The sequence below is a fragment of the Equus caballus genome, chromosome 3, assembly GCF_041296265.1.
Source record: "Equus caballus isolate H_3958 breed thoroughbred chromosome 3, TB-T2T, whole genome shotgun sequence".
Taxonomy (NCBI): Eukaryota; Metazoa; Chordata; class Mammalia; order Perissodactyla; family Equidae; genus Equus; species Equus caballus.
The window spans coordinates 105,924,875-105,952,563 of NC_091686.1; the positions used below are offsets into that span (position 1 = coordinate 105,924,875).

Sequence of the window (27,689 nt, forward strand, 5' to 3'; positions counted from 1 at the left end):
GCCTCATTCTCCCAGCCCTTTGCCGGCCTCTGTGGGGGGAATGCTGCTTGAGGGGCTCTGAGGGGACATTTCCTGGATGTGCTCATGAACTAAAAAGAAACACTGAAAGCCAGAAAAAAAACCTGGCAAGAGCAGAGCCTTGCTCTTTGAGCTTTTCATTTTAATTCTCTCTTCTCTACTCAAGCATCCTCCTGGGAGGAAAATGTGCATTTTGAAAGTACTTGGTCCATTTTGGAGAAGAGGATGAGGGATGTTGTGTTACGAGGAGTCAGGAGGGCTTCCAGAAACTCAGACACCAGATGAACGGAAGGGCCTGTGTGACCTTCTCGTTAGTTGTGGTTTGACTCTGGTTTGTGGAGCGCTCTCTGGCCCCTGCTCATCTGCCAGTCCTCAGAACCGAAATGAAACTGTGAAACAGCAGACCTCGGATTAGAGCTGAAGTGAGTCAGCAGAGATGGAATCTGAACTGAGTCAGAAACAATAGAACGAAGAGCCTTCAAAGAAGGTCTTTGATCCTTCAACTATTTTGCAAGAATGACCAAATCTTGGCATTTTATCTTAAGATTAGGAAATGATCTCTCCAGGCAGAAGTTTCAGGAGGCATTTATCTTCTCCCCAACTCCCACCTTGATTGGTCGTGGATGAGTGGTGGCTTCTATTTCCCTACTCTTCGTGCTTGTTGCTCAGGTTCTTGGAGATGTGTAATGTTGCTGGGACCAGCGTTAGTGACGAGGCGTTGTGGAGTGGATGATGCCATGTGGTGGGAGAGGGTCACGGAGACGTTTGGCCTTAAAGAACTCCTCGTGACGAGAAGGGCTGAGGAACTCCCTCAGGCTGCCTTAGTCACTGGGCTGCAGCCAGCTCCCAGCTCTGCCCGTAATTCTGATTCTTTGGCCATGCACGGGGCGGAGGGGACTTGGAAGGCTGGGTGTGACACTGAGGGGCAGAGTGTCCTTACTGAGTCCTCTGAAGGCTGGAGAGCTGCTACCTGCCAGAGAAAGATGGGTCATGAAATGCAGTCCTGTCCCTGCCTTGAGAACGGGAGCTGTTGCCTTGGTGCAGAGAAGCAGGAGAAGCCCACTCTGAGGCATCAGCTCTCTGCTCCTGGTAACCGTTAAGCCCCCGAGATGTTTCCAGATTATATCTTTGCAGTACAAAGGGAGACGGGATGGCACTGACTGCATTCGGAGAGCCTCTTAACAATACCCCAACCTGTAGGTCAACAGTTCTCATTGGGAAACGTCTCCAGACTATAGCCCTGAAGATTTCTGGATTTGTCCCCACGAGACAATAGCTGTGCTGGTGGAGAACTCCTGCCTCAGCTCCGAGCAGATTTCTCTCCTTCTGGGATGACCCTCAGATAGCAGAGAAGCCAGAGTGCTGTGGCTGCTCACAACACACACCCTCTGCCTGAGGCAGCAGCCAGCGCCGTGCCCACCACGGCGCCGGGATTCCCAGTAGTGCCGGCCATTTAGTCAGATGTTCATCAGATGTTTATGAAGCATCTACCACATGCTGAACTCTTGATACACTCTTGGAAATCAAGTTAAAAAGACATGCCCTGGGGGCTGGCCCCGTGGCCGAGTGGTTAAGTTCGTGCACTCCGCCGCAGGCGGCCCAGTGTTTCGTCGGTTCGAATCCTGGGCGTGGACATGGCACTGCTCATCAAACCACGCTGAGGCAGCGTCCCACATGCCACAACTAGAAGGACCCACAATGAAGAATATACAACTATGTACCGGGGGGCTTTGGGGAGAAAAAGGAAAACAATAAAATCTTTAAAAAAAAAAAAAAAAAAGACATGCCCCAGTGGGAAGACAGTATTATAAACAGAGGGCTCAGAGGTACAGTCCAAGGGTCACCTGGTTCTCCAAAGGAGTGGACATCTGGACAAATACGCATTCTGTGCTCTGCCCAACCTGAAACTGAGTGAAACCGCAGAACTTTAGAGCCTGTGACCTGAGCTGCACAGACTTAGTGACTTGACTTTAGAACCTAAGGCTGGAGTGTAGGCTGGGCCCACGGCCCCTGGGAATTTTGTTGTTGACATGGTGGTTCTCACCGAGAGAACCCCAAGGCCCCATGGACAGAAGTTTGGGATCCAGTCCTGCCTGTGGGGCTCTCCTGCTCACTGGGGCAGCTTCACTTTCATCTACGTGTCGTGCGTCTGTGTGTCTGTGTTCCTCATGCTCGTATTGCAAAGCCACACTTTCCTGCTCCTCACCTCCGGAACTCGCCACGGCCTCAAAAATAGAGTTGTAATGGTTTTCCTTTCCTCCTCCTCTTTGCCTCAGACTTTCTCTATCCACCTAGGGAGTCCGTAGGAATAGATAAAAGGGTTTGGCTGGTATGGGACTGTATATTCTAAGTGAAATATAACTGTGATAATTTGGGATACCTGACACTATCTGCCTTATGACAGAATTATTCAATCTAGATGACCAAATTGCATTAAATCAGATATACTGTGTACAGCAGAGCTATCTACACTGTAATCATTTCTATAGACAACAGAGTGCTGACTAAACAGCTAAGCCCTTATGTGCATCAGTTCATGAAAACCACCCAGTGAGGTGGGTGCGGTTGTTTGTCCTCATTTTAGAGATGAGGGTTCTGAGGCTCAGAGAGGTTAAGTGACTTGTCTGAGGCCACCCCGCTAGCAAGTAGTGGAGTCCAGAACACAAACACCATAGTGTGGCTCCAAAGCCTGCACTCCTAAACACTCTGCTGTGGTTTTTATTGTTCTTGTCTCACCCAGATCAAAGCCACTCAGTTTTTGGCTGGCATAACAGGCTGTCCCTTAATGGTGGCGTTTGTGGGCAGCCGTGTCCTGAGCAGACTCATCAGGACTCGTAGACAGCTGGCCCTGGACCTCAGTGTGCTGTCTTCACACTACAAAAAGGACCTGCTGGGCATTTCCCTTCCGCAGGTTACCTAGGATTGAAGAAGATGCCTTGTTCACCCAAACAGCCAGTCCATTGTGTGGGGGTCACTGCAACCACGACTCCGCTGGTGACGTGATACATCCATTGTCCCCTTTTCCATGGCAGGGGGCAAGGACACCATCCTCTTCAGCGACCCCACTCTTCCCACCGTGCAGAGGTCAAGATCCCCACTGCTGAAGTTTGTTGAGCAGCCCGCTGAGAACAAAGCAAATCCCAAGGATGGTAAGCACACCTCGTTTTCTCTGCCAGCCCGGCCTGGCCTGGCAACGGAGGAGGGCTCCGTAGACATCAGCCCCTCCCCTTCCCGCACCTTCTGTGGCACTGTTGGGTCATTCCTTGCGTTTTTTCTTGTTGCTTGCATGGGTTTGTCTTGTTCGGAGCATCCGGCAGAAGAACGCGGCCCCTGCACTCCTGTCACAGAGGCTAAGGGGGCTCCGGAGCTTGGGTTCCTATTCCAGCCTCATGTTGTATTGGCTGTGAGAACACAGACTAGTAACCTCAGCCTAGTTTCCTTACCTGTACAATGGTGAGATGATGGTGCCGACCTCAGGGAAATCTTGGCACATTGCCTGACACGTGGCAAGTGGTCTGAAAGTCAGTTGAATGGAGAAAAAAAGCTTCTCCTCTGCCAGGCACACTTTCTGCAGGCAGGGTGTTGTGAAAGGGATTGGAGGCTCATTTAGGGCGGCAGATGAGCCAACGGGTGTGAGAGCCAGACCTCTCCCCACGCGGCAGTCTTGTTTCCCCAGCTAAACTATCCTTCACATCCTTCTAAGCTTTGTTTGTCTTCTTCCTCCATCCCCAGTACAGTGGCCAGCTTTCAAAATGGCCCCAAGTGATCCCCACCTCCTGGTACTCATGCCCTTGTGTAATCCAACCCCACATTGTATCAGGGTTGGTCTGTGTGGCTTGTAGACTACAGTAGAAGTGATGGTGTGTGACTTCTAAGGCTAGGTCATAAAAGACACTTGGTGTCTGCCCGTCTGTCTCTGTCTTGGATCATTCCCTCTGGAGGAAGCTGGCTGACAGGCCATGAGGATATTCAAGCAGCCCTACAAGCTATTCATGGCGTGGAACTGAGGCCTGCAGTCCTCAGCCATGTGAGGGCGCCATCTTGGAAGCAGATTCTCCAGCCCTAATCAAGACAACAGCCCTGGTCAACATTTTGACTACAACTTCATGAGAGACCGTTAGCCAGAACCACCCAGATAAACTGCTCCCAGGCTCCTGAGTCTTAAGCTGCTAAGTTTTGAGGTAACTTGTTACACAGCAGTAGATAAGTAATACACTGAGCATGCGAGTGTCAAGTTTCTTTCCCTAAACATCTACATTTCTTCTTCATCTTTTCTGGCTCAGAGTTATGCCTTCAACCATGACCTCTGTGAAAATATTCTCAGAATATGCCCCCAGGCACTGGGTCCTTCTGCAGAGTTACAGTCCCACATTTCCCAAAGCCCAAACTTTCCCTCTTAGATATTCTATGGACTTCTCCAGTATGACATCACCAAGTCTTCCTCCTTTTTGGTTACCCTCTCAGGTATCCAGACTTAAAACCTTGGAGTCATCACTGACTACTGTCAACTTTCCTTCCTCATGTATGCCTGTGCTGTAGCCAAACTCTTCCTTCAGAGTTTCTCGCCCCTCCATTCCTCCCACCTCTGGCTTGGTTCGGGCCCTCTTCACCTCATCAGCAGAGCTTCTGCCCTAGTTTTCCTGCCTCCCAGACCCTCCCTCTTTCATTCCCATCTTTATCCTGCTGTTGTAGGATGAAGCCTCTACAGCACTGCTTTCCATCGTGTTTGTATCCTGCTCAAAAATCTCGAGTGGCTTCCAACTGTCTTCCACTTAAAGTCACAACTCTGCAGCACGACCTGGCCTCTCTGTCTAACCTTATGATTATCTGACATAAAAACTGTGCTTTTATCAAACCGTACTAACCAGTTGGGTCAATTAGCTATTATTGTGTAACAAGCCACCCCAAACTTAGAGCTTTAAGCAACAACTATGTATTATTTATCCTGAGTCTTTGGGTCAGATGGGTGGTTCTGCTAATTAAGCTTGGCCTGGCAGGGCTCACTCACGCATCTGCACAGCTGTGTTTTGAAGCCTGTCCAAGTCACTCATAATAGTACGTGGAATGGTAAGAACAGAAGCCAGGACAGATCTGGGATTTCAACAGAGAGGTTCCCCAAGCACATGTAGGGGGAATGCCTTGAGAGAGCTCCTGACGTGGGTAGGTTCCACACTGGCCAGGAGGCAAGGCAGGGTCATTCCAACTAGCAGCATGTGGCCATCTGCAAGGCTGGCTGTAACACTCCATGTCTCACTGTGTACTCTGGAACGTGTCGTGGCTGGTGGTCATCCCATGCTGGCATCCAGTATCCAGGTGGAAATCCAAAGTCTTCTGTCTGCTCTGGGCCCACTGAGCCCACGGGTGGGTCTGGGCCTGTTAAACTGAAATAGAGCAAGAGCCTTGCTTGATTTTCACAAGGATGGCATAAGTAATGGCCTGATTCAAATGATAGTTTCCAGAGTTCCATCATCAGCTCTCATTGTTCCAACCCTGTCCTTTGCCAGCGCGGGTGGCAACAAGGAAGCATTTCTGTAGCATCTGTCAGCGTCTGGGCTGGCCTCATCACCGCTGCATCTCTGATTAATTCCAACTGAAAGCAGCTCATACTCGGCGGGACAAAGCCCATCAGAGAGCAGTGAACAAAAGAAGACAAATGTCCTCTTTGGGCCAATGAGGGGAAACACATTTTTAGGGGACTAGCAATCTTCCCTACAAAGAACTACTGTTTCTTCATCTTCTGGAGAAAACGTTTTCTCTTTCCGCACTATTTGTGTGATAATATGTTTGTATCAGTTAATTGCCTCATCATTATTGATATGTGTATTGTTATTAATAAGTATTAATGATTCTAATTCTGTTTGCTAAAACAGCACAGAATAATTACTATTTATTTGTAATAATATTTTCCTATTCTGAGCTAGTTCAGAAATCTTTCTTTTATGGAAATGGCAATGCTTTGTGTCTGTTCTCAAAAGGAAAATACAACTCCCACAGCTTAAGAGTTAATGTTCCGGAATCACAGAGTTAAAGGAAGATTTTGGTCTCACGGGCGAGTAACCAAAGGTCCTACTTATAGCTCAGCAGTTGTGACATTTTCACTAACTTCTCTTTGTCTCCTGATAATGATAGAGTATGCTTTTTAGATATCTTTCGGATAAACAAAAGGGAGGAGTGGATTGGTAGATCCTGCTGTTGGCCCATAAACCAATCCGGGAGCCGGGGGCCCTGTATCTTTCTGGTCCTGAGGCTCTGAAAATCTATCCTTTCTCAGAAAAAATCCCTGATAGGACCGAACAATAGAATTACAGCCTTCTTCATCCCCTTAGGGCAGCTGTGTTTTGACCTGTAATGATGATGGCAGTGTTTCTCCCTTCCCCCTGCCCCCTAAAAAGGTGAAAAGTTCGCCCTGCTGATCTCAGTGATTTGCCATTTAAGAAAGATTCATACATTTGGACAGGAGGGGAATGTCATCTAAAGAAATGGCACGAGGCAAAGTACCAGCGACCCAAGGCCCCACTGTAATTTCGACCACCCTCACTTAGATGTAAATTAAGGTAGAGAAGACTAACCTGACCCGTGGTAAAAACACTGCAGATGGTTTAGGGGTTAGGTTGTTACGAGTAAGGTTAATTAATTTTTCAGGGGCACCAGAATATACTATTAAGTGTCCTGGAAGATGTAATTTCATAAGAGTAATTTCCAGAAGGAGTTTATTCATCTCACGTTAGTGAAAAATTTTGCTGTCGAAAGGGCCATAATTTACTCCTTCTGAATAAAGGTTCTTCGTCTGTGCTGGAAACGTGCTCATTTTGACTCAGTGTTTTCCACGTCCCCCGTACAACCACTATAAAAATTTTCATTTGTTAGTGTGAAAAATACGTGATCGCTTCCGTGAGCTACTTCAGATGTAGCGAAATGTTTGTGTGAGTTAGAAATCTCTTTTTTCCTGAAAGTGCCATTTTAAGAATTTTTAGGGTAACAACCTGAATACAACGTGGAACAAATACCATAAATTCATGGATTTCTTTTATTTATGAATGCATGGTATTTAAATATATGTACAAATATATTCCTGCATTCATGTATGTGTCCGTAGATTCAAACATTTAATAAACTACGTATTGATCCCCACTATTGAATATTGGCAGTTAAAAAATTGATCAGGTAGGATTTTATACTTCAGGTGGCTTTTATAAGCTAACTAAATACAAGTAACAATTTAAGCATAAAAAAAAAGAAAAGCACTCAGTTGTCTTGGAGGTCCAGACACAGCCTGTGGGGACAGGGACCCTGAGGAGGTTAGTTCTGGCCGGATTTAATCCAGTAGGCTTCCTGGAGGAGGTGGGGATAGAGCTGGTCCTTGGATATATAAAGGAATGATGGTTTGGAGGAATCAACCACCTAAGCAGAGGCCCATGGGGCAGTGCCGGGATGCCATGAAGGGTTCAGTGTGGCTGGAGTGTAGGGATAAAGGAGAAGAGTTGGGATGTCAGGTAGAAAGGTCGATGGATGTTGGGTCACTGAAGGCCTTCAATGTCAGGCTGAGAGCTTGGGCTTTGTTTCTGAGAAAGTGACAGCCTTTGAAGGTTTTGTAGCTGGAGAAAGGCATGGTCAGGTTTGTGCTTCAAGCTCACAGTGCCTCTCAAATTGTAGTGTGCACCCCAGATCACCTGGGATCTTGTTCGACCACAGATTCTGAACCAGGAGGTCTGGGGTAGGGCTCGAGATCCTGCTTGTCTAACAAGCTCCCAGGTGATGCTGCTGCTGGTGGTCCAGGGGCCCCACTTTGAGCAGCAAAGCCTTAGGGAAGGCTCCTCTCCCGACAGGTTGGATTCAAGCAGGAGGAGACTAGAAGCAAAGAAACCTATTGGGCACTAATCTTTACTTTATCCTGGCTGAACAGATCTGAATACGTGGGTTTTTTCATTTGTTTGTTTTTGAGGAAGATTAGCCCTGAGCTAATTGCTGCCAGTCCTCCTCTTTTTGCTGAGGAAGACTGGCCCTGAGCTAACATCCATGCCCATCTTCCTCTACTTTATATGTGGGACGCCTACCATAGCATGGCTTGCCTAGCAGTGCCATGTCCACACCTGGGATCCGAACCGGTGAACCCCGGGCTGCCGAAGTGGAACATATGCACTTAACCACTGAGCCACTGGGCTGGTCCCTGAATATGTAGTTATATTTTTAAAATGAAGGCTTGCTTTATTCACTCACTTAAGCATTCATGAATTTCATTTTAAGTACAAGTCATGGTCTCATTCTCGGGTGCAATACTTACCGAGGTCAGTGAGTTCTTAGGAGAGAAATACGTTGTTGTCCATGACTAAATGCAGGCTTTAGAAAGTATAGAGTAGATTGGATCGGACTTCTCTCCCTGCGGTTTTGTCTATGGACATCAAAAAGGCTAACGAGAAAGAAAATGGCTTCTTTTGAATGTGTGAAGCACATTTGTGTCAGAAGAACTAGAGGTGTGGGGTGTGGGGACAACGGTCAAGGCTGCCTGGCCGAGGTGAGACCCACAGTCCTCTCCCCCAGGGATTCCAGTCTATCAGTGATCACCTCCATCGCTTCTGTCCATCATCTTCTCTTCCTTCATTGTGCTCCACCCTTCTTCCTCTTAGTAGTTTCAGTCTTATGGTCCATCTGATCTCACCAGTATTTCATTTCTTCTAGAACCAGGGTTCAGCCATTTTTAAGTTTCTTAAAACTTTTAAACACTAGATCAGGTAAATAAATGCTCAAAAATGCATACAGTTATTTAATTAAATAAATGGATACTCAAAACATGTACTATTCTTATTAATAAATACCTTTATGCATTGTATGGAAATTAAAATGGATCACACATATAATAATATTGTTACATGTCACAGAAATTCTAAGCTGCATTTTAATTCCAACTTTTTAGATTATCCAGGATTATCCAGGTGAGTCCTAAGTGCAGTCACATGTATCCTTATAAGAGGGAGGCAAAAGATTTGACACACATAGAAGAGAAGGCAATGGGACCTTAGAGGCAGAGATTGGAGGGATGTGGCCACAAGCCGAGGAATGCCAGCAGCCACCAGAAGCTGGAGGAGGCAAGGGACAGATTCTCCCCTGGAGCCTTCACGGGAGAATGGCTTTGGTTTTCTAAAGAGCATGGATACAAATGTGTTGAATTATTGAATACATGTATTCATGGATGGCCCAGTGAAACCCATTGTGGACTTCTGACCTCCAGAACTATAGGAGAATAAATGTATGTTCTTTTAAGCCCTAAATGTGCAGTAACTTGTTACAGCAGCCATAAGAAACTAATATAGCATGCTCACAGAACTAGATGGGAGGAGAAACAGAAGAATACAGTGTTGTTCTGGAAACCAAAGGGAGAGAGAGCTTGAGAGGAGGATGTGGCCAATGGAAACACACGGTACAGAGTTGCGGAGGAGGGGACTGAGAAAAGAACATTGGATCTGGTGATGGCGCTCACTGGTGGGGAGGATGCAAGGCAAACTGGAGGATCTGAGGTGTGAATCAGCACGGGGAAATGGCAGCAGAGCATGTAGGCTCCTAGGTCTACAAATTAGTGCAGAAAAGGAAAGACAAGATGATAATTGGTGGCAAAATCTTGAAGGTTGCATATCTTATTTTTTTAAACTAGTAATACAAGCACATGTTTAAAAATTTAAACGGCACGGAAAGGCATAAAATTAAATTTAAAGGCTTCCTCCACCTGGCTTCCTGCCCTGACCCTCAGTCTGCTCCCCAGAGGCCACCTACAATTTTTCACGTGTACCACCGGAAATAATTTTACACTCGGCAAGGGTATAGAGAACCCCCTGCGGCTGGGCACTCCGATTCTTTGCAGGTTTCTGCTATTACAAGCAATGTTGTAATGAGAATCTAGATAATGCATCTTGAAATATTTGGGCTAATAGCCATAGGTAGATTCCTAATAATGGAATTTCTAAGTCAAAGGGTGAATGCATTTAGGATTGCGATAGATATTACCCAAATGCCCTATCAGAGTCTTGCTAATTTTTATTCTCTTTCCTAATATATAATCGTACCTATTTCGCCACATCCTCGGTGACACTGAGCTCTATAAAGCCTTTTAATTTTGGCCAATCCATTAGATGAAAAAATGCATTTCATTGCGATTTAGATTTCTTTAATTATGAGTGATGTTATGAATCATTTCATATATTTGCCACCCATTTGTATTTCTTGTCAGGGAATTGGTTGTTTTCATTCAATACTTATATATTTGTTGAAAAGGGTGGTGCATTCAGTTGAACCTGTTCTACACACAATAACCTGGATCAATCGAATAAACACAAACCAGTACAGATGCAAACCAGCATGTACAGTACGATTCCAGTATATGAAGGTTAAAGACTAGGCAAAACTTATCTTTGGCCTCTGAAGTAGGATATTGGTCACCCTTGGCAGAAGAAGTGACTGGTGTTGACAAAAATAATCCATAACCTGTCTGTAAATGAAAATTGGGGTGAGTTTGTTATGAGCCAGATCTGAGGACTAGCTTAGCTTGGCAGCTTCCTTCCCCAAGGAAGGAAGGACACTGAAGAAGTGGGGTGTACAGAGTGGTGATATACCCTCAAAGAGCATGTTTCACATGATTGAAACGTCCCTTTTACAATAGTCACGAGACTGCTCTGTTGGCACAGCGATGATGGACACAGGAGGTAGTAGGTCTGCCGTCTTGGGGGACACAGCAGGGTGGCAGGTCTGTTGTCTAGAGCTGTAGGAGGGATAGAAAGGAAGCTGACCTGTTCTGACCTTGTGACCATGGGTGCTCACAGGTGAGTGCAGCAATCAGTTCCTAGCCTAGGGAGAGATGGTTATCGTTAAGGAAATGCCAATGTGGGGGAAGTTGCACCTTTATCTTTAGGCCATTTGTTCTTGTCTTTGGGACACAGCAAATGCTTAAAGCAGATATATAATGCATGCTCAACGGCCATGTCAGGCCCTTTTGGAAAAACAACGCCAGGCCGAATTAGGTTTACACCAAATGGCTTCCACATATCCTCCAATATATCCTATTGCTTGCTGTTTGTTAGTCACTAGGAAGAGGGCTGGGAGACTAGACTGGGAAGCGTTTTACAGGTTTCTTGTCCTGGCTTCTGGTCACTTGGGTGTGTTCACTTTGTGAAAATTCATTGAGCTGTAGACTTAACGATTTGCTCACTTCTGTGTATGTTATACTTCCATCAAAAAGAAAGAAAAGTGAGGAACTATTTTTTTTTAACATTCTTGAAAACTTAGAATGTGCAAGCACTGTGAACAAGTCAGGTGAGGACTCTGCTTACATTTTAGAATAAGATAAACACGTAAGGTGCTGAGCACCAAGCCTAGCACAGAAAAGCACCTATTAAGCGTTGGTTGGTATGATTCACCTTAGAGAGGGGAGAAACCCCACTGAGCATGCAGAGACTGAAAGATAGCATCGAATGGACAGAAGGACATGTGTATGTGAGGGAAACGTGGGGAATGAGGCTGCAGGATGAAGCAGGAGCAGATCAGGTAGGACCTTGTGAAGGACCCAAGTGAAAGGAATTGAAATTTATCCCAAAAGCAATAAGGCTCCAGCAAAAGGTTTTAGGCAGGAAAATGCATGATCAGAACAGGTCAGCTTCCTTCCTAGCCCTCCTAAAGCTCTCCCAAGTTCCAGCTTTCAGCCTAAAGCACACCTGTGCGAATCTGATGTGAGCCCATTGCAATGGGGTTCTGCTCTGGTTCCACTGCGGGTACCAGGAAGTGTCCCCTGGGCCCCTCACTCCTGGAGACCCCCGCCCAGGCTGAGATCAGCCCAGTGAGGCTCTTCCAAACATTTCATCACTGTCTGGCCTGAGAGCTAAGAAAATCTTGCCTTCTGGGAACCTCCAATTCTGGTACTGAATGCACTATCTGAGTGCTAAGAGCTCGCTCCCCACATGCTTCCCAGTCGTGCAGAACCACCATCACTTGTTAGGTCTGGAAGGAACATCAGAGAGTCCTGCCCCTCATTTCGTATCTGAGAAAAGGAGGGCAGACAGGTGCTCCTGATCACAGAGCAAGTGAGTAGGAAAGTAGGGGCTAGATGCCGGCTCTCAGGGCCCCGTGTTCTCTCCCATTCCCCGTCAGTTGTGGCTCAAGAATTTCTGTTCTAGAGAGAAGGGGTTTAGGGACAGCATTCAGTTACTGTTTTGCATATAATGTTTTATTTGAAATTGAGGACGCATCAGCAGCCTGCATGAAAGAAGGAGGTGCTGATGGAGGATGGGGGTGGGGGTCCCCAAATCCCTCCCTCACTGCTCCTTCTGTTTCCCACCCTGAAGGCAGCCGGTACCTCTTTTCATTAGTAAAGGGCCCCAGGTGTTCCCTGAGCTACAGGACCTACAAAACCTTTGTCCTCAATCTAAATATTTAATGGGCACAAGGAGGCACCATTAGAGAGAGAAGCAGGAGATAACCAGGCGCCAGGAAAGGATGGATTATAAACAGGGCGCAAGTGCTCCCTGTCCTTCCGTTAATGGCACAGCGATCATCAGAGTGGCTGCTTTCTTTTGTAATTTGAGTCCTGTGTTCCCTTCAGCAGCCTTTTCTATCTCAGAGGCCCTGTGATGGTGGGCCAGAGGTTGGGAGGAGAGGGGAAGTGAGGGCTGACTTCCTGCCAGAGGTTTGATGCTGTCCTGGTCTGTTTCAGGGGAGATTCAGAAGCAAGAACGAGATGAAAGTTGTGCCACTGCTGAGGCGTTGACAGCGCTGGAGGATGCTGGGAGGCCCGCTGTCAACTCCCCAGCAAATCCGAGCCACGGGAACCAACGCAAGCACTTTCATCCTTCATTATCCCAGTTACCTTCTGAGGAGGAAGTAAACAGGCTTGGAAGGGAGATAATGAAACTGACAGAGGAGCAGGCAGCTGCAGAACCAGAAGGGGTCAAAAGGGGGAGTCCCATGGAGGGTCAGAGGGAGGAGATGAGGCCATCCCCACTGGGTCTGGCCTCCAAGGGAGAGTGCCTCAAGTCCTGCCAGGACTCCTTTGAGTCCAGCCAGCCAGCGGCCAAAGCATCCACACTGGAAGACGGCAAGGAAACCCCAGAGGGTGGAGGCACAGGGAGTGTGGTGAAAACATGATGGGGAGAGGGATCGGGCATGACACCACGTCGAAGGCACCAGGGACGGTAAAGAATTAAGCATCAGAGCAGCTCGCTGGAGCGGCTTTCTCCTAAAACACCTCCAAGTCTGCAAGTGAGAAAAGACACAGATCTTGTTGCAAACTGTGAATATTCTGATGACGCCAGCACAGTTCGATTTATTAAATGCGGGTCCTCAAGCTTCTCAGTGTCATCTCCTTCTGCCGAAGATGCACTGCTGTGAACGTGGCCAGGCACAGGATCGTGCCCGCCATATGGCTGGGTTTTGGCATCCGTCTTTCTGTCAGCATTTATTTTATTAGAGATAAGATGTTTTTCTATTAGCGTTTAATGTTGTCGATCAAAATTATGGGAAAAGCTTGAAATGGATGGGGGTTTTAATCAAGTCTCCATCTTTGTAATGGTTAGGTGGCCGGAGAGAAAGGTATAATTGAGCATAATGGGTCCAGAGGACCCTTGGCTCCACTTCATCATGTTGGGGGCCGTAGGACCTCCCAGGGTGGGTGGTGTTGGCATCTTGCCAGCGGCACTGTCTGTCATGGCACCACCTGGCAGGTGGAAAGGAGGTTGAGCAGTCTCAGAAGATTGGACTTCCAGTTTGAAATCCACAGCCCCTGTTGAGACCTGTTTGCTGACTGCTAGAGCCAAGTTTTCTAGCCTGTAATTCTGGAAGATAATTGACCTGAAGTGATAGAAGGAAGGGGACTCCAATCCTGTTTGGAATTTTCGTTTCTGAGATGAGATGAGTGCTAGAACCTGGGTATGCTGGTGCTCCCTCTTCCACCTGTGGTGCATGTAGGACTTTATGACCATGTGGGGTTTGGGCAAGATAGAGCTTCTTAGGGCCAATCCAGCTTCCTGTACCACCTTTCACACCTCCAACAGAATGTTGAGGCTGCCTCCTCTGTGCCTCCAGGTACTGGGATTTTAAAGACACGACACAGAGCTCATGGCCCTACAGTGGAACGAGAGAGGGAAACAAAATAACTTCATTGCAGCCTGGAAAGGGGACTATGGAACCAAGTACAAGCGCCAAGGGTGGGAAAAGGGGGAGTGGGCAACCTTACCTGGTTCTTTCCTTGGCGATAACAATTGCTTTCCTAGGCAGCATCTCGTGCTGCAGGAAACTGAAGGCTCACCCAATGCTAGACCTTTCTTTGAGCTGAGCTCAGTTCATTTCCCCAGGAGGGCCTGATACCAGATCCCAAAGCTCAAAGCACCCTGAGAACCAGAATCCCTTCTTTGAGAGACTCTCCTGCAGGAGAAACAGAAGCTCCTGAGGTGGGAGAGGTTGAAAATTCATCCTAAAAATCGAATGTTTATACCCAGGCTTGTGATCCCCGGCGTGAAACCTGCACATGGGTGGCCAGCCCACTCTGATGCTTTGCTGCCACATTTCGTCTCCTGGCATCACTCTGCTAGCGGAGTGGAAGCTCTGTCAGATTTTTGTGCGGTCTCACCCTGAAGGAGGGCAAAGTGCAGACAAGAAGGTCCAGTCCTTTGCCAGATGCACACTGGGTGGACCTCCGGCTGCTTTCCTCCCACTCGCCTGAGGTCACCCCTGCAGTAGGATGGAGGCAAGCCCGAGTCAGGGCACCGTCGCCCCTGGTGAGCTGAACACATCATCCACCGCTGCCCTCCAGGCTCCAGTGCCCCATTCACCCCTCTGCGCTCCAGCCTCTCCCTTCTCCCCACACCCGCCCCCTCGACTTCCCCTTTAGGGAGGTTGCTTCTGCAGCTGCAAAGCTTGCACAGGCCAGCAGCCACAGAAATAATTTGCCTGCCACACTAGGCCTTAACTGTCTGCAAATGTTCAGCACTCCTGCATAGGAAAATACAGCCAGATTTAATACAATCATAAGAAAAAGAAAAATCTCTCCCCGCAGAAGCTCTGGTTTTGACACGCAGTCGGCCAGGTGCACATCTTTAGGGCTCATTCATCACCTTCTGGAAAGCAGGGCTTATAATAAACTCCGACACATCCCATCGTGGGCAAGAAAGCTGCCATGAGTCCCAGAGTCTGGGGTTCGGGGCGGGGAGGTCATAGGGAGCGATACCTAAACTCCGTGTGCAGTCAGCCTGGGAGGGTTCTGTGTTATTCGATGGGATTGGAGGCAGTGAGTTGATCCTGTCACATGTGTAATCTTGACAATGCCCCATACACACGTGTGCCACTGTCCCACCTCTGCTGTCCCGGCCCAACGTGGTTCTTCTGTTCCACAGATATTAAAGAGAGTTTCATCAATTACTTGGGGTTGTCTTTTTAAGAGTCATTGTCAAGTGCAGCATTCTCTCCCCTCCTCCACCAGATGACCCTGCATCAGTCAGCATACTCAGCTCCAATTCACACTTTCAGAAACTTAAACAATAGGGAAATGAATTCTATTGCATAACATTAACTTGAGAAGTAGGGCATTCCAGGACTGGTTCATTCAAGAAAGTTATTAAGGATCTGAGTTTCTGTCTTTCTGCTCTGCCTACCTTGGTATCAGCTCCTCCCTCATGCTAACAAGATAGCTGCAACAGCTCCAGGCATCACGTGTTCTCACATCTGTCCAAAGGCAGAAGGAAGTTTCTCCATGTGTATGTATGTGCATGTACGTGTGTGTGTGTGTTTTAAGAGCAAGAAACCCAGTTCTCGTCATATTTCATTGGCCAGAATTATCACATGTCTATGTGACATGTCACACGCCTATGTCTAAACATCCCTAGCAGGGGAGATGGAATTACTGTGATGGATTTAGGGTCATCAAGATCACCCTCTGAATTGGGGAGGAGCCCCATCCCTGGACATGCAGACTCTAAAAGGATGAACACCAAAACAAAGTCAGGTCTTGAGAAGTGTAGGAGAGTTGGGAAGAGATTTGAGTAGGCCACCAACAGCATTGTCTTTTTGGTTTTGTTTATTTTTCCCTTAAAAAGCCAATAGTACATTACTGGTGAGTTTAGAGTTGGGGGGAGGGGCGGAGGTGGTTGTTTGTTAAGAAAAATGCCATCTCATGTCTCCCCTTCCCTGGCTTCTTTATCACCTGTTCTATTTTGTCACTGGAATGTTCCCACCTTTGTTTACCTCTTCAACTGTGTCTGTCCTTCCATTATTTTTCCAGCTCGGCTGCCAGCAGAATGGAGAACAGTCTGGATAAATGAAACAGAGCTGACAGGTCTCCTAATGAAAGCTTGTTTGCACTCACTGCATTTCTTGTGATTGCTCTGTACCTGAGAGCCTTTAGGTGTGGATTTTTACATCTGAGTGTTTGTCGTTCTTTTAATTAAGGCCGGGGGAAATGGATTGGTTTTTGTAAACCAGGTATTTCTCATCCTTAACTCCTCCTCTTTCCATGCCTCCTCTGCCCGCCTTCCTCTCCCCTCCTCCTTTCTTCGCCCGGCCCGGAAGCCTCTGGAGCTAGGAGGCTCTGCTGGCAGTCAGCTCAATTCCCGCTGGAACTCCTTCCAGTGGGCAATCTTAAGGAAGCAAAATTTGTTTTCCATCTCTGTTCCTCTTCCGTGCCCTCACTCTCAGACACACCTATCAAGATGTGAAGTTCCGAAAAAGCGTTCTGGCGTGAGTCATTCACAGTTGGAGTGAATTTTGGGGTGTGTTATTCCTACTGGAGCATTTGCATCCCAATTCACCATGGGACGTGAAAGGTTCAATCTCTTCTTTAAGAAATTTCGAAGACCAGCTCCTTGCTCAGTGGGGTCACCTTCCTGTCTCTTTGACATTGCAGCATGGCTTTGGCCCTCTTGGTTTTCTGCTTCTCCAAAAAGTGGGGCTGTCTCCTGGCTCTGTCATTTTCCTGCAGCCTGTGGATGGCTTGGTCCCCTACTTCTCTTTGAAAAAGTTCTTCATTTCAGCACCTTCTCCCTCTGCCGTCTGCTTTCATTCTGGAAGCCTCCACTTGGAACAATCTTTCTCCTTAGTAATACTGAGGGTACCTTCACGTGACTCAGTTAGGGATATCAAAAAGCCAGAGGAGTCCCCTCAACTTACTACTTTAACATATTCCCTTTTTCCAGATGTCTTTCTGAACAGAGAAAAATTTGAAGATTAGAGAGCTTAGCGGTGAATCTAATTAGAAATGAGAAGCAGAAAAAACAAGAAGGACCTGTCTCTTGATATTATGATTGCTCACGAAAACAAAACAAAACAAGTTGATACAGCATGAAGGCAATTTAAAATGATAGATAAGATGTGTTGCCTTACATTTCATACCACCTCTTTACTAAATGAGAACCATTTTTGGATGCTTAAGGAAAGTTTGCATCATACTGACAAGTTTGACTTTCTGGAATCTATGTGAGCCCTGGAATATATTTTGGGATCTTAGCTGAGGCCAGTGATAGCCTATTAAATTGAAAACAATTGGCTTAAAAAAACCCAGCAAACCAGCTGCGATTTTGTAGTTTAAAGAAAGAAGTAACTTCTGTTCATTTGTAGATCTTGCTTTATCGGATTCTATGATCACTGCATATCATAACTATATCTTTTTGTTACCTGAAATAAAAATGTGGTAATTTTCTGGCTGTAGATGATTAATTATCTTTATTATTTGCATCATTCTCCCTGTCCACCCTCGCCGCAGGCCGAGCACAGGCTGAGCATTGCTTCTAGCATATTGAAGCAACTTATCAGTTGCAATCTGTCACCTAAAACTATTAGATCATGTGGTAGTCATGAAAATTATGGAGACTGTAAAGCTTTTATGCATTCAGTCAAAAACACCAGATCTAAAATCAGTCGGTTTATTTCCTGCAGTCTTTCAAGTTGACCAAAGCACTCACTGATTTGCTCTATTTTCTTACGTTTTTAGTATTTCTGTATATACATGCACTGAAAAGCCCCACTCAGAAAAAAATTCCCTGCCATTCTGAGAAAAAGCTTATCCTAAACATCTAAAGATAGCATTTCTAATTATTGTCTACATTGTGTTTAAACTGTGCAAACTTGAGCATTCTTCTCACTTTACCAGCTGTGTCTAGGTAGAGTCATTACATCAAACGCTTCTAATTTTACAAAAAGAAATCAAAACAAGTGTGTGTTTAAGTCTCGGTGACAAATGCAAACCGTGTGAGTCAAATAGGCAAACTGATTAGCAAGCTGGCTGGGAAGTCAAAACAGCAAATATAAGGAGATTAGCAAAATAGATCTGTAAGATGAGAGGAGTGAAAATAGCCTCGGAGGCCAAGTGAGGTCCGGTGGGCGGGTTTGGTCCACACATCAGGTTCTGAGCCAAGGACCAGATGCCTGCCTTTGAGGCCCACCATCTTTCCTTGCTCTTAGGGCTCCTCCCCCCGGCATCTGGGATCACAGAGATCATCTCAGCCAGCCGCTTAATGGGCACAGAAATCCTTACAAACCTGAGAGGTAGCAACCTCTTTGTAACTCAAATCCTTCTAGTTGCATGACTCTACCTTACAAGGTAGGCCAGTCCGTTAGTAGGTAGCTATTTTTCCCACTTTAGCCATTGTGATTAGTTAGACATTTATTAGATCCTTAGATCCTCATGCTATGCTGTATACCACTCATGAATAACACTTGATTTAATCCTCACAACAATCCAATCTGAAAGTCTTATTTTATAGATGAGAAAACCCAGGCCCAGAGAGGTGAAGTGACTTGCTCTGGTCACACAGCTTGTAAGTGTGGTAGAGCTGTGGTTCCAAACAGGTCTTTCCACCTGAGCCTGAGCTGTCACCCGCCGTGCTATATGCATTCTTTTGCCCTGACAGTGAGCCATAATTTGTCTTTCTATTGTTTCCTCTTTGTTTCTTGGCTCTGGAGCCCCATAGGATAGTTTATCGATCCCATTCCCACTAATGGACAGAAGAGAAATGGAGAGGGTGGGCGTGGGTAGCTCTTCAGTCTGGGGGATGGAGGGTAGCGAAGAGAGGAACTAAGAAAAGAAGGTGCTGTGGTCTGAATGTTTGTGTCCCCCCAAAATTCATATGTTGAAATCCTAACCCCCAAAGATGATGGTATGAGGAGGTTAGACTTTGGAAGGTCCCAAAGTCATGAGAGGGGAGCCCTCACGGATGAGATTAGTGCCTTAGAAAAGAGGTTCCAGAGAGATGCCCAGCCCCACATGATGGAAATCATGTGAGGATGCAGCAAAAAGGCACCAGCTATGAACCCCAAAGAGGGTTCTCACCCGACCACGCTGGTGCCATGATCTTGTACTTCCAGGCTCCAGAACTGTGGGAAATAAATCTCTGTTGTTTCTCAGCTCCCCAGTCTGCGATCTTCGATGATAGCAGCCTGGAGGGACTAAGAGGGAAGGTCGGTGATGAGAAGCACCAGCCTCCTTCTGAAAAATAAGTCCAAACCTGCCTTGATGATCCAGAATTAACCGATAATTCAGGCAGCAGAGTTGGAGATGGGGTGTTTGGCATTTTATTCCTCTCTGTCGTGTGTTCCTATGTAACTGCTGCCTCGTTTTCACAAGTTTTAATTGTGGGGCCAGGCAGACACATGTATTTGAGATCAGGATATTTGACAACTCAGTTTGCTAATTCCCTTTCAGTGCTGACCTGTACAGTTCAAGTTAATATTTCAAACCAGAGAACCAGTTGGTGGAGCAAAGTCACCAGGCAAAGGCCTTCCTCTCCAGCTGTCACTTGGGTTCAAGGAAAGATTTTAAATAATGAGTTAGTCCTACTAAGAGGTAAAATAACCACCGGGGATGGGCTTCTGATTAAGCTTCCATTAGACTCACTGCCATCAGAGTCTGGGAGAAATGGAGGGCACCTCTGAGTAACCAGAGTGGAAAAGCCGCAGCTGGGAAGCGGGTCTACCCTAGGAGGGTAGAAAGTTGTCATGAGTACTGTCATTCAGTCACTGAAGGTGAATACGCAAGACTGATCTAGTCTGTGTCTAGATACCATTTTCAGACGGAGAGGCTGAGCCCTCCACAAGCCTTAATCAAAATCAGCCTGCCTTGGGACACCACTGCTTCCAGCTGCCTTTGTGTCAAGAGGTCAAGAACAGCATCATCCTGCTTGTGGAGAAGGCTGACAACTTCAGATACCAACACTGACCTCCCTGCAATGCGCCCAGTGACATTGCTTCTCTGGCCCTGTCTGTGCCCTCTGGGAAATGGACCTCAGGCTGCACACAGGGGCAGATGTGAGCAGCCACAGGGCCGAGTGAGTGGGTGCTCACCTCAGGCCAGGCCCGTGGTTCCAGCACCGGAGTCACCAGGGAAACTTGTTGCAAACAGACTCCCCCCACATCCCAGCTCTGGGATGCAGCCCAGGAGGCTGTGTTTTTGTTTTTCTCACTTCCTTGAGTGACCCTGGTGCCCTCCATTTGAGGAGCCACACCCAAGGGCACCACAGCCAGTGACTGAACATTGTGGCCAGCAGAGTCGGGAGAGAAGTCCTGCCGGGATTTGGGAAATATCTTTGCCATTTCCAAAAAATAGCTGAGGCAGGGAGAGAAGCTCAGACAAACAAAAAACTAACCAAGGCTCTGATGCAGTACTGAATTGCTGAGTTTTTAATGAGCAACATGAAGATTGTCATACAGCCCCCAAAGGAACAGCTCTCTGCAGGGCGACAGTGGCCGGGAAACCGCTGAAGATGCCAGGCAGGGGCGCCCAACTGCAGGCTGCACATGATGGTGGAGTGTGGAGGTGATGGTTGGGGACTGAGGGGGGATGCAAGGCAACCTCAGGAGGGGTCTCAGAACCTAGGAGGAGCCTAAGGGGTCGGGGGAGTTGGGTCCTTAGGGCATAGAGGGATCTCAGGGCTCATGGGGTGGGAGTGGGGCTGTCAGGATGGAAAAGGATCTCGGGGAGTCTGGGAAGCCCTCAGGGTAGATGGGGGCATTTCAGTATCTCTGGGGGTCCTCAGAACTCGGGGTGGAGGGCTAAGAAGGCAGAGGCTGCCCTCAGGATAGAGAGGGGTGGAGCATACATGGTTGGAGATCTCATGATGGAGGGATTTTCAGGGAGCCCTCAGCCATGGCAGAGGGGGGACCTCAGGTTGGAAGGTGTGCCTAGGAGCAGAGGGAGACACTCAAGTGGGGAGAGTCTCGGGGAGCATGGATGGGGCCTCAGGACACATGGAGGGGTGTGAGGGTATGGAGGGAGTCTGTGGTGCAAGGAGGGCTGAAGCGCACGGAGGGCTGTCAGGGGGTGGAGAGGGTTTGAGGTGCATGGATGGGTGTCAGGGCGTGGAGGGGGTCTGAGGCGCATGGATCGGTGTCGGGGCGTGGAGAGGGTCTCGGGACGCACAGAGGGGTCTCAAGGCTCATGGGGGGGGGTGTCAGAGAGTGGAGGGGGTCTCGGGCGCCCGCCGGGGGGCGGGGGACGCGCTCAAGCGGCCTTGCAGTCGCTCTCGCGCCTCCGCTTCTTGCGCTCGGCGTGCTGCTGCGCCTGGCGCGCCCAGGGCGCGGGCCCGCACACGCCCACCACGCAGCAAGCGAGCCGGCGGCCCGCGTTGCCGTTCTCCACGCTGGCCTGGTTGCCGCCGCGGCCCAGGTCGTCCTCGCCCGCGTGGACCACCACGGCGCGGCCCACGATCGAGTGCGGGCCGCTGAGCGAGGCGGCGAGGTTGCCGCGGTACTTCCAGAGGTGGCCGTCGCGCACGGCGAAGTTGCCGAAGTCGCCCGGGTGCAGCGGGTGCGGCACGGCCAGCGGGTTGTAGTGCGCCCCGGTGGAGTCGCAGCCCTGGCTCAGGTCCCCGAACTGGTGCACGTGGATGGCGCGGCTGGAGCCGTTGGCCTCGGCCGGGAAGCCCTCCAGGTCAAAGAAGGCCTCCAGCTTGGCGCCGGGCACGAGCTGCCGGAAGACCACGAGGCCGGTCACTCGGGGCTGCGCGGCGTCCAGCGTGGCCGACGGCTGCACGTGGCAGGCAGCGTGGAGCGCAGCATCCCGGCCGCTGCCCCCCTGCCGCCGCTGCAGCAGCTCCTGCCAGATCTCCGTCACTTTGGCGTGCATGTCGCGGATCTGCTCCGTCGTATTAGAGCTGGGCTCCGCCCGAGGGTCCGAGGCGCCGGCCGCCAGGAGCAGGAAGGCACACAGCAGCGCCAACATGGCGGGAGTCAGGCACCTGCGGGCACCCCCGGGGGTTGGGGGCGGAGCGAGGCTTAGTCACTGGAAACATCGAATCTCAGGGACCCCAGCGCGTCAGATCCAACCCCTCCCCACAAGGGGCATTCCTTGGCCAGCGTGCGTTTGTTCTTTTGAGCCACGTTTCCCCAGGGCCTACTGTGTTCCAGGAACTGTTACATGCTGTGGTTGTAAAGGTGGTTGAGACACAACCTCCAGAAACTCACAGGATCTTTCTGAGCCACAAATCTCATCATGGTCCTCTCAAGTCCTATCTCCATCGCGTGGAGGGAATCTCGGGGCAAGTGGGGGGATGTCTCACGGCGCACGAGAGGGGGATCTCATAGCCCTCCCAAGCTTTCCTCACTCATCTCCCTGCCTCGTCTCCTGCCACTCTCTTTAAGCATCTTCCCTCACCTACATATGTATGACTTGCTGCCCCTGCCTTCTTGTTCTTTGCACGTGCTCTGCCCTCTCTCTGAAATGCCCTGTCCCCTCTTCTCTGCCACGCTCAGTAGACTTGAAGACGGAAACTCAGTTTTATTCGTCAGTATCCCCAGCACCTGGGCCCACACCTGGCAGGAGGAGACATTTAATATGTGATTGCTGAATGAGGAGTTCACTCAGGGACAGGCTTGTCATCAAATTCCAATGCCACCCTGTGATTGAAAATGCAGCCTTGTGCTGGGGAAGGACAGAGGAAGCAGTGCCATCTCCCTGGGAGACTCCAGGAAGGCTTCCCAGGGGAGGTGACTTTTGAGCTGGGTCCCACTGGACAAGTAGGAGTTTTTCAGCCAAGCCAGGTCAGAAGCCCACTTCAGTCGGGAAGCACAACGTGACATGTTCACAGGCTGTGAAAGAACAGTTCGTTTGGGGGATGTGGGGAAATTCCATGTGGCTGGAACATGGGAACTTTGAGCCAGGGACTGGGGGCTGGGTTTGCTATGCTAAGAAATGTGGATATTAGCCCCCCCGGGGGGGCTCGTGCTGGTGGAAGTTTTTAAGCAGAAAAGTAGGTGGTGAGATAGTTTTTAGTTCGTTAAGTCTGGCATGAGAAAGGATGTGGGCTGGACTTCAGGGTTGGAGAGGACAAGGGACAAGGAATGGGAATAACCTGGAGAGAGATGGAGACGTGGAGGAGAACTCGAGACAGGGAGATGAGTTAGGAGGCGGCTGCCGTAACCCAGACCAGAAATGAGAAGATTTTACCAAAGTGGAGGCGGCAAAGACAGAAGAGGGCATGGGCTCTGGCGATGTCTTGGGTAGCACTAGCCACGGGGAAGGAGAGGGAGCAGTTGAGGATGACCCAGTTCCCAGCAGGGGAGGCGGGTGGATGGATGGCGGTTCCAGACCCCGAGAAGAAGGGAGAGAGGGTGAGATGCTGCTGAGCGCCCAGGTGGGATGTTCGGCCGGCGGCTGGAAATGCTGGCCCGGCACTTGGAAGAGGCATTGTAGCTGCGAAGGGTGCTCAGGGTTGGCTACACGTCAGATTCTGGTTCTTAAAAATCAGATGCCCAGGCCCCACCCCAAGAGATTCTGAGTCAGTGAGCATGAATTGTTTTTGTTTTGCTTTGTTTTTTTTTTTAAGCTCCATCAAGATTCTGGGACCCAGCCAGGGATTTTCGAGTCAGACACAGATTCAAATTTTAATTCCAACATATACTAACTGCAACATCATGGGGGAGTTGCTGACTCTCTCGCAGCTACCTGTAAAATAAGGCCGGTAATACCACCGAGATCACGGTGAGGATTAAATGAGTATTATGTGCCAGGCTATTTGCGCATTTTTAAGTCTGCCCGTGGGGATCAGTGCTGCCTCCAAAGAACTGGTTTGAGTCAACTGCACTTTCAAAGACATTCTCCAACCCCAACCTAGGTGCCATTTTAGCAGTAAACTCTGGGGTTGAATATTTATTCTTTCCATAACCATTACAGAAAGGCAGTCTAGTATGGTGATTAAAAGAGTGGATTCTGAAATTTGCCACCTGGATCTGAAGCCTGACTCTGACAGTTACTCTCTAACGGTTAGCTGTTACTATTATCTTTATTGCAGGGTAGCAGAGAAAATGCTGGACTGCAAACTCTCGTCAGGCTCCACCTCCTCTCTCAGCCTCAGTTTTCCTCTCTGCAAACAGGGATAATAATATTTACCTTGGAGGTGCTGTGAGGCTTAAAAGACGCAATTAGAATTGCTAACACCTTGACACACGTGCCAGGCACTGTTAAAAGCACGTGGGATGTCTTAATTTGTGTGAGCCTCACGAGAACCCCGTGGAGTCCGTGTTATTGTTTCCTCCATTCTGAAGTGTGGGAAACTGAGGCACAGAGACGCAAGCATCTTGTCCAAGGTTATGCATTCGGTGAGTAGCTGAGGGAAAGATTTGAAAGTGTGTGGTCTGCTCCAAGCCCGAGGTTTAGACACCACACTGAACAGCTCTCATCCAAGGCGCTTAGCACAGAGCCAGATATGGAGAAAGTAAACAGCAGCTCTTAGCAATGAGAGAGAAGCTGCAAAAATAGGCCCATCAGCTGAGAGATGCTGTTGAAGCCGTGGGAGGAGGGGGTGCCCAGGAAAACCTCCAAGTAGGCGTGGCAGAAAGGTAGGAAGAGAAGCCCAGAAAGTGATGCCAAGGAGACCACCTCTGACATGGCCTGGTGTGGGGTTAACTATGCTAACCCCCCAGGGAGTGGGTGCAGGAGTCGGGGGCCATCCTTGCCAGGCCTTGGTCTCAAGCTCTCCATCACCAGGGACCTGCCCCCTCGGAAGCAGTCCTGCCCCTCAGGAGGGCTCTGCGTGATGGGAAAGATTTTCCTTAAACACAGAGCAAAAACAGATTTTTTGGGGCGTGTCGAGAAAGCTTTCTTTTTCAAGAATGCTTGGGTAATAAGTAACATTTTAAGGAGATGTTTTTCTCTTAACAGAAAGAAAATTCTTTGTCAACACCAGGTAAGCCCTGACTCCTTGTTCTTTAAACCTTTGACTTCTGGCCGCGGAGGACAGCCTGCGTGCAACTCATCCTTCTTGCAGTCTCCCCCTCAGTTTGAGCTGTGAATGACCAAGTGGTGTTTTGAGGGCCTACTTTGTGCTTGTCTGTGTGGGGAAAAAAGATGAGCAGAGAAAGGGGACAGAGGAAGCCTCTGAGCCCGTGCCTCCTTCCTGGGTCTGGATCTGGGAAGACCACAGCCCTCCTGACACCTTTGGTGTGTCCTAATTTGTGGGAGGAGTGCTGGCTGTGAGCCTGAGCCACCAGGCCCCCCCTTAAGCAGGTGGCTTTTCTTTAGTCACTCCTGACACCCAAGCCATGCAACATCCAGAAAGGCAGCCTGCCTCACTCCAGATTGTCTTTTCTAAAGCCCTCTTGGACTGGCCTTTGCAGATCCGAAGGAGAATAATTACTTTCTCCCCATCCTGTCGCCTCCCTCATCCCTCTCCCCACCGCACCAGTCATCCCCTTGGGAGCAGCCAGGCTCTGTCATTAAGTATGTTTCTCTCTCCAGATGATGATCAAGTACTTTTTCAGAAAGAGGCCTGATGCCCCACCCCGGCTGCAAACTCTTAATAAGCACACTCTGAGAAGAATGAAAGGATCCTCAACGTGGCACCCACCTTTCCAGCCCTTTCAAGAGAGCTTTCCTTCCTGGGAAGTGCGAGCAGCGCCCAAGCTGGAGGCAGGAACGCAGGCTGGCTCCTGAGACTGGGCTGTTTGTGGGCCTGCAGGAAGCCAGCCCAGAGGAGTGGTCACTGTGAGCGAGGAAGGTCATTGGGCCGGTTTAGGGAGGGAAAGCAGGCCGGACCGTCCCTTGTTGAATTGGCTCACCTCCTCCTCCTCTGTCCCCTCCTCCTCTCCACTCTGGTCCATTTTCCTGGCCAAGTGTTCCTTTATCGTGACTTCGCTGGTTTGTGCAGACGTAACCAGTGACCTTCAGCACACAGCAGGGGAATAAAAATTAGACAGGAAATAGCCTGTTTGGAGAGGTGTACAATGCTCTCTTTCTTGAGGGGCCTTTTGCTCTCCCCTGATTTCCTCAGCTATTGACTTATTTTTGCTGGATGCTTCTAAGATAGAAATGGGTACTTCTCAAATAGGCAGGATGTTTTCTCCAGAACTGGGCTGCCACACCTGTGAGAGGTGAGGGGCAGGTCGGGTGGCGGTTACACACTCTGGCTGCAGAGTCTCAGCTGGGTCATTTCATAATGCTGTGTTCGCAGACCAGCTCCCTGGACCTCCCTTTCATCATCTGTAAAATGGGGATATGATGCTAACCCGGGCAAATAGTCACACTTCAGTCCCGTTGTTGTGACTTTGTTATTAAAGTTATGGAGGAGTCTTTTAAAAGAAAATGTGGTCTGGGGGATCATGAGCCTTTCCCTCCCCCACTGGCCTTTCTTCCTTTGCTGCAATGATCTTGTCTCAGTCACAGCAGCTCCTTCCAGAAATAGAAGCTTTTCTTTCCCAGAAAAGCCCACATGGGAAAAGGCAGCTTGCCTGCCTGTCTGTCCAGCCTTCCTTCCACAAATGTTTAGTGCCTTCTCATTCCACGCCAGGCACTGTGCTGTGTCCCTGGTACCCAAAGCCGCCTGAGTCCCTGCCCTTTGGGGGGACCACATTCTGGGGAGGGAGCAGCAGTGTTAACAGATTCACCCAGTGCAGAGTGGAGAGAGCAGCTGGGGAGGGATGGACAGGGTCCCTTGAGATCCCAAACACTTTCCTGTCCTGGCGGCAAGAAAGCTTGTTCAAAATCTAGACTTCTGGGCCCCGTTCCAGGCCAAGCGACTCAATTGCCAGCAGGGCTTCCTAGAATCGTCTTTATAAAAAGCTGGTCATTCTAGGGGGCAGCCAGGTTTGGGAACCACTGCTTGGTGGGAAGAACTCAAACGAAAGATCTTTGTCCAGGGGCAGCCATTCTGGAAGGTAAGATGGAGACTTCTGGGAACTCAGAGGCTCCAGCCCCTCTGCCCAGCCATCCATCCTTCTGGCTCACTGAGAACTCAAGCATCATTGACTCAATCCTGGCCACTCTGTATGCTGGTGTTGGGCATGGTTGTCCTTGACGGATGACTTTCCAGAGTTCCAGATGCCACTCACCACCCTGGCCCCATCCAGCAATTCTGGTTTCTCGTTGTGAATCTCTCATCCAATTAAAAATAATCCATGTTTTCATTCAGTTCTTTTTTTTCTTTTTTGATTTTTTTTTCCATTTTCTCCCCAAAGCCCCCCAGTACGTAGTTGTATATTCTTCGTTGTGGGTCCTTCTAGTTGTGGCAAGTGGGACGCTGCCTCAGCGTGGTTTGATGAGCAGTGCCATGTCCGCGCCCAGGATTTGAACCAATGAAACACTGGGCCGCCTGCAGCAGAGCGCGCGAACTTAACCACTCGGCCACGGGGCCAGCCCCCATTCAGTTCTTGAAATAATAACTTATATGAGTTCATTAACTGTTGTATCATGTGACACTTTCTTCACTTAGCCTAATTTTACT

General features: G+C 48.9%; 2 protein-coding genes and 1 long non-coding RNA gene across 8 annotated transcripts in view; 2 read left to right on the plus strand and 1 right to left on the minus strand.

Moving 5' to 3' along the window:
• The window catches only part of CCDC149 (coiled-coil domain containing 149), a 100,338-nt gene extending 82,650 nt beyond the window's left edge, over positions 1-17,688 (plus strand). For all 6 annotated transcript variants that reach the window (XM_023638284.2, XM_070262533.1, XM_023638282.2 and 3 more), the window contains 2 exons: positions 3,051-3,167; positions 12,710-17,688. In XM_023638284.2, the coding sequence (XP_023494052.1) occupies positions 3,051-3,167; positions 12,710-13,140 (548 nt within the window). In that variant the 3' untranslated portion in view covers positions 13,141-17,688. The remainder of the gene's footprint in view (positions 1-3,050; positions 3,168-12,709) is intronic.
• Positions 17,689-20,632: 2,944 nt separating this feature from the next.
• Positions 20,633-26,128, minus strand: SOD3 (superoxide dismutase 3). The gene is made up of 2 exons (XM_005615084.4): positions 25,818-26,128; positions 20,633-22,211 (listed from the first exon to the last, which is right to left on the minus strand). The coding sequence occupies exons 1-2, from the start codon at positions 25,970-25,972 to the stop codon at positions 21,476-21,478; spliced, it is 891 nt and encodes a 296-aa protein (XP_005615141.3). The 5' UTR covers positions 25,973-26,128; the 3' UTR covers positions 20,633-21,475.
• LOC138923500 (uncharacterized) lies at positions 24,463-27,376 on the plus strand. The gene is made up of 3 exons (XR_011437169.1): positions 24,463-24,570; positions 25,133-25,157; positions 25,709-27,376. It is a non-coding gene; the product is annotated as an uncharacterized lncRNA (long non-coding RNA).
• The last annotated feature ends 313 nt before the right edge of the window (positions 27,377-27,689 follow it).